The following is a 12,044-nucleotide window of genomic DNA, read 5'->3' as shown; positions in this document are numbered from 1 at the left end:
GCACTATTTGACTTTTTGAAATATACATGTATCAAATTTGTTTTTTGGGTTTTTTTTAATAAGTGACTTAGGGTTTTGGCTTTTTAGGAAGAAAATGTTCTCTTCTAAATTAGAACATAGTCTGTAAGACCAATAGCTGAGAGCTTTCCCTGGCAATCTTGGTAATTACCAGATGAAAAGCAAAGATAATGATAAATAAGAAATCCCTTCTTAGTTATTTATGTTTGTTATGTACTAAATTGTGTCTCCCTCAAAATTCGTATGTTGAAACCCTAACCCTGGTCTCAGAATGTGACAGTATTTGGAGATAGGGCCTTTAAAGAAATGACTGTTAAAATAAAACAGTTTTGGTAGGTCCTAATCCACCCTGACTCATGATCTCCTTCTAAGAGGAAATCTGGACACACAGAGAGACAGCAGGGTACACGCAGGAAACAGTGTGAGGACACAGGGAGGAGGCAGCCATCTGCGAGCTAAGGAGAGGCCTCAGAAGACACCAACCGTACCAAAACCTTGATCTCAAACTTTTAGCCTCCAGACTGTTGAGAAAGTATCTGTTGTTAAAGCCATTCAGTCTGTGGTTATTTTGTTATGGAAACCCTTAGCAGATTAATACAATACTTCTTACTATTTCCAAGTTGAAAACTCAACATTGATATTTTAAACTTATGTTTGAAACATTATATTAAACAAAGAATTCTTCCTCATTAGTCCAATCTAACTAGGCCTTCCCCCTTGATCTGGGATTTGGGATGAAGCTGAGCCTGCCCACCCTTTAAAAACCCTCCAGGATTATGAACCACTGCAGGTTTTTAAAGCAGGGCAGCAACAAGATAAATTATGTTTCTAAAAGACAAAAGACTCATTGCTTGCTCCTCACTTAATATGTGCTCTTGATGATTTAACAATAAAAAGCATAGAATTTTAGAAACTAAACTAAACTAAAGAGAACTCTACAGGTCATCAGGTCCAATGGTTTTCAACAATTCAACATTCTCCCCCCCATCGCCTAACCAAGATAATGAGTGATGGGCTCTTCTGCCCCCTGCAGTTGAGAGGGGCAGGGATAGGTAATTCCTCATTACTTTGAATTTTTTTCAGCATTTGCTACTTTCCTTAAATGTTTTAATTAATAATATTAAATCCAAGGTTAGGTTATAGAGATATTTCACATTTGGAGAAAAAAGTCTTTGTTAAGTAAGACTCCAAGAAAAGTATTTAAGTCAGAGTAAGTCTCAGTCCTTTTCAAAAATACAATTTACCACCTAAATTCACCTTCCATTTTGTCCAGATTCTTTAACCTGCACAAACCTTCCACAATGCAAATCTTTCCAGCAAATGAACAAATGTGTAACTGCACCATAGTCTACCCTAACCCAAAGCATTATCACAGAATCAAAAATTTTTAAACTTACTACAATGTTTATGGAATCTCTAAATTTCTTATAACCACCATTTGTATAGCTCAACTAATCTCAAAACTATCCATGGCTAAGAAATTATAGAAGTTTCCTGAAAGACGGCAGAGTAAGAATGCACTGGACATACGTCCATCAAAAGCTCATTAAAACATACATGAAATCAGTGACAAAGAAAAGCCTATAATCATAGCTGAAACAGACTGTGAAAATTAGAAGCACATTCTAATTTCTGATAAGGCTTTCTCCAATCTCCTATACCAATCAGATGTGGGTAAGAGCAGTCAACTTGATTGTTAAACCCCAATTCAGGAAGTATCTTCTTTCTTAGACCTAGTGTGTTGATACCTGAACAACTAGTAATCTCATCCGTCCAACTACCCCCAAAATCTCCAAGCAATAGCTTAGTAGAAACCCTCTCTCATTAACTGCATAGCTGAAACAAGACTGAGAACAGCCTCAATACTGGATACAACTGGCAGACTCAGATTTGGAAAGGATGTGAAAGCAGAATCCATTTGGGACTGAACTCCAATTCATTACAAATCAGCCACAGTCCCCTCTCATATCCCACTCTGCTCAACCTAATTTCAACCAACTCCAGATGTATATTCTATCATTAAATAAGGAACTGGAATAGGAAATTCAAAGCATTCTCTCAAATTCATTCAGGTACTGAACATCTACTATATGCCAGTAACACTGCCACAGAAAACAGTACTGACCAAAAGCAACGTGGGTCCCTAAGACATTCCTGGCCTCTGAAGATGACCAAAATAACTGTAATATAGTAAGAAAAAACAAAAAGTTTTAAAGTACAAAAGACTAAAGCAAAAAGAATAAACATTAATAACGCTCGTCCAAGAACTGCATGAATCTTGTAGAAAAAATTAACTATCACAAGGTGATAAGAAATACAGAAGTTATGCAGCACCTGGCTGGCTCAATCAGTAAAGCATGGGACTCTTGATTTCCGGGTTGTAAGTTTGAGCCCCACACTGGGTGTAAAGATTACTTAAAAATAAAAACTTTTAAATTAAAAAAAAAAGGAAATAAAGAAATTACGAAATAAGAGCAGAGCAGGATGAATTTTACAACAGAACAATTAAAATCATTTAGAAAGCAGTAAGTTGCAGAATGTGAAAATGCAGAAAATTTTATTGAACACATACCAAAAATGAGGAAGAAATTTAGCAAGAAAAGGAGGGATGGTGATAGACAAAGAATAGGGAATCAAGTAAAATTCAACTTATGAGTAATAGGGAGTAGAATATTATTTCACCTGTGAGTAATAGAAGTCCGCTCCAAAAAAAGGCTAAATAAACAGAATAAAATCAATAACCAAACAATCAAGGCACAACTGAAGACTTTTTTTCTAATACATGAACATTTCGTCAAATTATAAATTAATTGGAATAAAGAGAGGCATATCTTCTTCATTTTTGAAGAGAAATGAAGTAGGACTGTATAAACAATATTCAAACAAAAATTGAATAGTAGCAGGAGAGGGGAGGTGTCATGACAGCCACTGTAACAAGATCAAATTCTGCCCCCCCAACACACAAAAACACATACTACTAAGTAATAAGCAGGGTACACGATCAGTTTTTTTTTTTAAGGGAAAACTGGTGCACTAATTCCTTTTCCATTGCTGGTATATCAACAGAATATTTCAGGGGAATAAAAGGGCAGCTGATATCGTAGAATAGCATTAAGAGTAATTTATTTTTTTAAAAATATGTAGTTCCCTTACTCAGAATTTAACTTAGAATTAAGCAGATTTAAAAATGTGCATAATTATTGGGCACCTGGGTGGCTCAGTCCTCCCACTCTCGGTTTGGCTCAGGTCATGATCTCATGCGTCCTGAGATAGATCCCCACACACGGGAGTCTGCCTGAAGATTCTCTCCCTCTGCCCCTCCCCACACTCATTCTTTTTCTCAAATAAATAAATCTTTTTTAAAATGTGCATAATTGGGGCGCCTGACTCAGTCAGTTAAGTGTCTGCCTTCGGCTCAGGATGTGATCCCAGGGTCCCGGGATCGAGCCACGCATTGAGCTCCCTGCTCAGTGGGGAGCTTGCTTCTCCCTCTCTCACTCCCCCTGTTTTGTGCTCTCTCTGTATCAAATAAATAAATAAAACCTTTAAAAACAAAAAACAAAAAAAATGTGCATATTTATTATAGTGTCTTATTTAAGATCAAAGACTACAAATAACCTAAATAATCAACTTCAGAGAACAGTTTATGCTATTATAACATAACAGACTCTCTCATAGGAAGACTATAGAAAATGTTCTTACAGAGGTGCCTGCATGGCTTAGTTGTTAAGCGTCTGCCTTCGGCTCAGGTCATGATCCCAGGGTCCTGAGATCGAGCCCCACATCAGGCTCCCCACTCGCACCTGCTTGTGTTCCCCCTCTCTCTGTCTCTCTCACTCTGTCAAATAAATTTTTAAAAATCTTTTAAGAAAAAAGAAAAGAAAAGAAAATGTTCTTATAAATATGAAAGAGCAAACAGGGGCGCCTGGGTGGCACAGCGGTTAAGCGTCTGCCTTTGGCTCAGGGCGTGATCCCGGCGTTATGGGATCGAGCCCCACATCAGGCTCCTCCGCTATGAGCCTGCTTCTTCCTCTCCCACTCCCCCTGCTTGTGTTCCCTCTCTCACTGGCTGTCTCTATCTCTGTCAAATAAATAAATAAAATCTTAAAAAAAAAAAAAAAGAGCAAACAAAAACTATATATGCATTCTACATTTTCTAGCTATACCAAAAATATTTATATGACAATGATAATGTGCTAAAACGAAAATAGTTATTCTACAGTGATTTTTTTCAAATTTTACTGTTTTATATTCTTCATAATTAAAAAATCCCAAAGGGAACGAAAAAAAACCAGTAACAGGTGTTAGATTCACCTTTTTTCAGAAATAGGGCTAAAGATGCCCCATTCTCCTACTACATGAGAAGGCAATCTGTGTACGAAGCATAGACTTTGTGGCCACATAGACCTGGGTTCTTTCAAGTATGAAGGTTATTTATTAATGTTTGACCTGGGTAAGTTAAATTACTTCAACCTTCTATTCAGTTGTCTGTAAAAATAAGAATACCACATACTGCATATAAGAGTGACTGTAAGGAATACATGAAGTAGGGTTTGTAAAGCCCTTTCCATGGTATCTGGCACAGCAAATGCTTGATAAATAAATGGTGGCTATCACTACTTAGAGCTATTTATTTTCCATTGTTCCCAAACCTGCCCCCTATCCCTATATAATCAGCCCTAAATTTTCTGCTTTAATCCCCATATGGTCAATTATATCAGCTTTTTGATTTGTCCTCCTTATCCACTTAGATTCAGTAGCATCCCTTTATCTAAGCCCATAATAAGTACTAAATAATTAACAGCTATAATTTCTATACATCTAGCTCCCATCCCCATAAGCTTCAATTCCACCAACCTGCTCCATCCTCCCCGCTTTCATCATCACCCATCCTGAGATTTCTAGCTTCCAAAGTTCAACCCTTTCCTGACTTGGGTTAATTTTCAACATAATATTGCTAAACATCCACACTTAACACCAAGTCCTTGACAGTGATTTCACCTACTACCTAAAGGAACGTTTATCCAGTCACACAAGAACACAAAGCTAAAAAACAGGCTAATCAGACTTGAATTTAAATCAGATTTTTAAAAAAATATGAATCTAGTTGATTTGTAACAATTAGCATATACAACTGTGTAGTTAATATCCATGACATACCCACTTTGTGCCCAAACCTAGTGATGCTCTAACTGTAACCAACCCTAGAGGACTGACATTATTAGTAACACTTTTGGGGTAACTGAGGAACACGAAGATGAAAATCAAAACACGAACCCCGGTCTGTCTCAAAAACTTGTGCTTTTCCCAAAACAGTAAGTGAAATGTGATAAGTTTTTAAAAAAATAATCCTCAAAAGAGCATTACATATAGTATAATACAAATACAGATGTCCTTTTAAAAAACAAATCTAAGAAGTTGAACATACCAGAGGAATCTTTAATTTATAGTCTTATAGGTTTTCTTGAAGATTTATTTATTTATTTGAGAGAAAGAGAGAGAGAGAGAGAGACTGTTATTGGGAAGAGGGACACAGGGAGATGGAGAGAGAATCCCCAAGCAGACCTCCCAACCCCCACTTAGTGCAGAGCCTAAGGCAGAGCTCAATCCCACAACCCTGAGATCGGGACCTGAGCCCAAATCAAGAGTTGGACACTGACTGAGCCACCCAGGCACCCCTATAGTCTTAATAGTTTTGAAAAGAATAATATACTTTTTTTTTAAGATTTTATTTATTTATTTGACAGAGAGAGAGACAGCCAGTGAGAGAGGGAACACAAGCAGGAGTGTGGGAGAGGAATAAGCAGGCTCCCAGCGGAGGAGCCTGATGTGGGGCTCGATCCCAGGACCCTGGGATCACGCCCTGAGCCGAAGGCAGACGCTTAACAACTGAGCCACCCAGGCACCCCTATAGTCTTAATAGTTTTGAAAAGAATAATATACTAAATTGCCTCATACCAGTAAGAATTATTCTAAAAATTCAATCATTAATTTAAAAAATAGTTAAGTACCTGCACCTACTATGTGCCTGGTACTGCTACTACGATCTTTTTCCTATATGAGAAAATTAATTCAGTCTACTAAAAACCTGCCTCATATCAATTTCAATGTTTTAAGACAAGATACCAAGAATACATTTAATTCATTCTACCACACTAATTCAAAAGTTTCTCAAAAATTAAAGTGTTATAAGGGAGAAACCAAGAGCATAAAACCAAAAGCATATAAAATGACAAGTGTAATGGATTGAATAGTGCCCCTGCACCCCAAATTCATGTCCACCAGAACCTCGAATGTGCTCTATGTGGAAATAGGGCATTTGTACATGTAATCAGTTAAGGATCTGAAGATGAAATCATCCTAGATTTAGAGTGGGCTCTAGATGTAATGAATGGCAGGTATCCTTTGTAAGAGGAGAGAACATAGACACGCCCTCAGGAAGCCATGGGAAGACAGAGGCTGACACTGGAGCTTTGCTACCACAAGCCAAGGAACACCAGGAGCCACCAAAAGCTGGAGAGGCAAGGAACAGACTCTCACCAAGAACCTTCAGAGGGAGTGTAACCCTACAAACCCCTTGATTTTGGATACTTGGCCTCCAGAACGTTGAGAGAATAAATTTCTGTTGTTTGAAGCCACCCAGCTTGTGGTACTTTGTTATTGCAGCCTTGGGAAACATAGTTTTTTTTCTAAAATATGATATTCACCATTAAAATTAACAAGTTAACAAAAGTAATCTTTTTTGGAAGCAGGTTTTCTAATCTGTACTACAAACGCCCCAAGAATTCTTAAATGGAACACACTGTACATAATGACTGGGAACCAAGCAAAGTTTCACCTTGTATGAGCATCAGTTACTACCCGGTGCTCACACAGTGACATCTGTGGGAGTTGGCTGGCTAGGACTTCTTGCTCCTAGGCTATTATGTTCCAGCTCCCCAGTTTTCTGCTTTTTGAAGTTGTGTCTCACCCTTCACAACCTATCAGAAGTCAACTTTTACAGCCCCCCCCCCCGTCTCCAATGTTCTAATCTGGGATTTTGAATGTTCTATGGGCTAGAAAAATCATAAAACTAAAATTATTACAATGAATTTTAAGAATTACATCCTACAAAATACTAGCACTGAAGCCTCAACACAGAAAAAGATTTCGTAAGCAAGGAAGTCTGGGAAAGGACGTATGCTCTCCCTTTTGGAAACCCGCTATGCATATTAACACAAGAATGGCTCTGGACCACCTAGTAAAGAAACCTGTTAAACATTTTTAACCTGTCGTACTTGGATACAGGCTTTTCCCTCCAAGGTCTTCAAATAATGTCCCAACACTGATGGCTCAAATATTTTCTCTTTCAGAACAGGCAGTAGCCCTTCTGAACATCGTCTTTCTCCCTCTTTCTTCCCAGCAAAATCTTGGTAATTTAAAGCTATCATATGATAATCTGTTCTTTTCCTTAATTATAGGAACAGATATTTTGCCTTGAACCCAATTACCAACAAACTTCAATATTAGAATTTCAGTAACAATACTTTTGAAAATAGTGTTTTATAGCTTAGAAAAAACACATGATCACATTTGAGCCTCACAACAAACCTATGATATAGGTAATTATGAGGCTCTAAGAGATTATATAATTTGATGAAGTAAAGCTATTAAGTGATCAAGTTGGGATAGGCCTTCTGATTTCAAGTCTTCTGACCTATCTACTCTACCGCGCCATCAATATGCAGTAGAAGATTGCGGGGGGGGGGGGGTAGCTGGGGACAATATCAAACCCCAAAGCCTGAACTGTTTTCTCAAAACTAAGCAAAGGATTCTCCATTAACTAAACTCAGTTGCAGCCAAATTAATTGTTGTTCCAGAGTCAACCAATCAGTAAAAGTGGACCTTGCCAGGAATATGCATTAAGAGAACCACCCCTCTTTCCAAAGCTCAAAACTTTACCCTTTAGACTGTCACTGTTTTACAGTAGTGCTAAAATATTGGGTTTTTTAAAGGATTTTATTTATTTCCTTGAGAGAGAGCAAAAGAGAGAGTGTGAGTGGGGGGAAAGGGCAGAGAGAGAGGCAGGCAGAGAGTCCTAACCAGGCTCCAATCAGTGCGGAGCCAACATGCGGCTCCATCTCACAATCCTGAGATCATGACCTGAGCCAAAATCAAGAATCCATTGCTTAACCGACTGAGCCACCCACGGGCCCCTCGATACTGCTTTTGAACAAAACGGTCAGATATTTCTGCCATGGAAGACCTGCAGGTCACTCACAGCAAAGGTTACTAGAATTCACCATGTCTCCCTCACAAGAACAGCAGCTTAGGGGCACCTGGGTGGCTCAGTCGTTAAGCGTCTGCCTTCGGCGCAGGGCGTGATCCCACCAGGGTCCTGGGATTGAGCCCCGCGTCGGACTCCCTGCTCCGCTGGGAGCCTGCTTCTTCCTCTCCCACTCCCCCTGCTTGTGTCCCTTCTCTCGCCAGCTGTCTCTCTCTGTATCAAATAAATAAATAAATAATCTTAAAAAAAAAAAAAAAAAAAGAACAGCAGCTTAGTCAACTACTGGCAGGCAACCTGCTATTGCTTCCTAAAGGGAACTGTCTACCTGTAGGACACTGAAACAAACACTCTTCTAATCAGACATGTAATCCTGAAGTGAAACAAGATCACACTTTGAAAGAGAACATTGTAAATAGGAAAGAGATGCCACAAAGAAATATCTACTGCAGAATATCTACCGATATTCTGGTATCACAAAGAGTATCTACTGATCACCTAGTTCATTCTCACTCTAAAATTAAGAGAGTAATAAAAAAAATATCTCACTCTCGGGGTGCCTGGGTGGCTCAGTCGGTTAAGCATCAGACTCTTGATTTTGGTTCATGTCATGATCTTGGCGTTGTATAATTGAGCTGCACGTTGGTCTCCCTGCTCAGCCATGGAACCTGCTTAGGATTCTCTCTTTCCTTCTCCCTCTGCCTCTCCCCCCAACTTGTGTGTGCTCTCTAATAAATATTTTTTTTAAAAAATCTCACCCCTAAAAGTATAAGGGAAATAACTTAATCCTGCAGAGGGTTGAGCTTTAAAAGCTACAGGTGGAAATCTGAGAGAGGCAGGTTTTTTTTAACGTAACATTTCAGGCATCCCAAAAGGCAAACCAAATACCCATGTTCCACCCACCACCAGCTTAAGCAATAAAGCATCACAGATCCAAGTGAAGCTCTGTATGCCTCCTCCCAGATCCCTTTCTCCTTTCTCCCTCCCCAGAGGTAACCACTTCCTTCCATGTGGTGTTGGTCTTCCCCTCAAGTAGGAACCCATAAACAATATTGTAACAATGTTTTCCCTACGTTTATTTCTACAAATTTAATTTTATATGTTCTTTTGAATACATAATGCCTGGACTGCACAACTGAAGAGCACAAAAAGATATACAGTGAAATGTCCCCCTGCTATCTAGATACCCCCCAACTGAACAACGAATGCAACTGTTTCACGTGTATCTTTAAAGGGACACTCCATACATGTGCAAGTAGTTACACTTAAATACCTTATTTGCCCCTATTTTTTATACACGAATGGTAGGTATACTATACACATTTGTTTACTACCCTCTTATTCTTCCCCTTAAAAATACACCTTGGAAATTGCTTCCTAAATTACATAAAGTCTCTTGTTTTTTTCTTAATGTTTCCAACCTTTTGTATTTATAAGCAATATGGTAATGAATAACTCATCATTTCATACACACACACACACACACACACACACACACACACACACGAGTATATCCATAGGACAATTTCCTAGAGGTTGAATTTCTGGGTTAACTTTAATAAACACTGTCACCCTCTATAGAGGTAGCAACAATTTACTCTCACTAGCAATGTCTGGGTGTTTTTACATGATTTTAAAATTTATATAAATAATATGACAGTACATGTTCTTCTACTTCTTTGGTTTTTGTGGCCTGACCTTATAAACTTTAGATCTACCCATGCTGATATATATATACATATTTATATAATATATAGATTTTTTTCCTTAAAGAATTTTTTTTATAAGTAAGCTCTACACCCAATGTGGGGCTTGAACTCATGACCCAAGATAAAGAGTTGCATGCTCTACTGACTAAGCCAGCCACGAATCCCTCTCCTTAAAGAATTTTTTTTTTGCATTATCAGGTACTCCTTAAAGAAATTTTTAAATAATTTCTACTGTGATTGATTCACAAAGAGAACAGTCACCTATTTACCTGAAATTGAAGTTTTATGTAGAAAAATACTCACCAACTTAATAAATAGGCTGCATGTATAAACAACTCATTTGCTGAAGACCACCTATACCACTAAAGAGACCGTCTTCTCTTTTCTTGGAAAACTTAACAAAAACTGCCATTTTTATTTATTGCAGTAGTAACATGATGCTGTTCACCCATGGTTTTATAATTGCTGTACCTGGGGAAAGGCAAGTGGACCCTGCAAGGGAGTAGAGACTAAAACCTTGATAACCAGGAAGAAAAAAAAAAGATAACTTGGGAATAATAAAAGATAATTCAAGCATAATCCCAAACCAACCCTAGTAGTCTGTGTAAACTCTCTCATTGCAATATCATTAAATTACCAAATGACTTTTTAAGCCTGTAATAGGAAACAAAATAATCACTGGGAATTTATAGTTCCCTTCGTCCCCAAAATTAAATTTCCTCTAAGCATGTAATACCCTATTGGGAATTTTTCTGCATATCAATATCATATCTTCTATTAGACTCTTTTTCCACGTTAAAATTACCAATACGTAATTTTTTTTTAAGAATTTTTTTTTAAGATTTTATTTATTTATTCGACAGAGATAGAGACAGCCAGCGAGAGAGGGAACACAAGCAGGGGGAGTGGGAGAGGAAGAAGCAGGCTCATAGCAGAGGAGCCTGATGTGGGGCTCGATCCCACAACGCCAGGATCACGCCCTGAGCCGAAGGCAGACGCTTAACCGCTGTGCCACCCAAGCGCCCCATTACGTAATTAATTTTAAAAGCTCTAGCTACTCCAAATTATCTCCGTTGAAATATATGGCTAATCATATCATTGATAAGAATTCTTGTCAAAGTAAGGCTATGTAAGTTACCAACATCACCATTGTAACAGCTGTTTTTGCTGGCTCACTGAGCATCTATGTCCACCTTTCTTTCTCCTAACACTGAATACCCATTCTGTATAGGTATTAACCTGTCTCCCCACACTAAGTACTTCAGAAGAAGATGCCCCCACCACACACACACATTCAACAGTGGGCCATATTCCACCAAGGGTAATGCTATCTCCCTTGCTAGTACTCAGGAACACAAGCCTAAACCAATTGGCACATGACATCCCTGGCCCCAGGGAATGGATGAGCCAATGACAGGTATGCTGAAGCTTCCATGCTTTGGAGAACCACAGAAAGAGATGTTCTTGGCTAGGTTGAGCTGGATTTTCTATTACTGTACTTGAAAAAAAGCATCCCAACTGTTTAACAACTTAAAAATGCACTGGTTGAGGATTTTGACCAATATCAACTAATGTATTTATGAACAAATTTAACCCTATCTATGAAACCTGTGATTCTCTGATGAATATTGGCTTTTCTATAATTTGGAGAGGTTGACTTTGATAGTATTTACTTCAAGAGAGGCACATGTGGAAGAATGAAGGTTAAGGAACAGCACTCACTGGAAGGATTCATGTCACAGCCACATCACAGGTCAAATCCAGAAAATGAAAAATTTCCTCTTGCTTTTCTATCTGCCATGCCAAAAGCCACCTAGCAAGTAAGAAAATGAACCTGACTTTGCACAGGTCTTTATTAGAATGATGAGCACCCTAATCCAAGCAGAACCCTAGGAGGGGTGAGGATATCAAGACTGTCATCACTATTTGGGGGCATTAATGAGCATTTCTTACAGATATTTGTAAATTAAAAGCAGTTTGTAATTGCTAACAAGTAAAGAGACAACATAGCCAAAAATAAATAATTTTGAGGGCACAGAGACATCTTACTGGCC

General features: G+C 38.4%; 1 protein-coding gene across 7 annotated transcripts in view; it reads right to left on the bottom strand.

Annotated features, from left to right (window-relative positions):
- The window catches only part of PRKAA1 (protein kinase AMP-activated catalytic subunit alpha 1), a 33,423-nt gene that overhangs the window by 19,800 nt on the left and 1,579 nt on the right, over positions 1 to 12,044 (bottom strand). For 2 of the 7 annotated variants that reach the window (XM_045787334.2, XM_045787335.2), the window contains one exon: positions 11,713 to 11,803. The exons of the other annotated variants lie outside the window; for them this stretch is intronic. In XM_045787334.2, coding sequence (XP_045643290.1) covers positions 11,713 to 11,725 — 13 coding nt within the window. In that variant the 5' untranslated portion in view covers positions 11,726 to 11,803. The remainder of the gene's footprint in view (positions 1 to 11,712; positions 11,804 to 12,044) is intronic. 7 annotated transcript variants of the gene reach the window in all.

Source organism: Ursus americanus, chromosome 15, assembly GCF_024610735.1.
Source record: "Ursus americanus isolate L20-20 chromosome 15, mUrsAme1.1.p, whole genome shotgun sequence".
Lineage (NCBI taxonomy): Eukaryota > Metazoa > Chordata > Mammalia > Carnivora > Ursidae > Ursus > Ursus americanus.
Note: the sequence above shows the minus strand (reverse complement) of the source record. Positions and strands in the feature narration are given on the sequence as shown.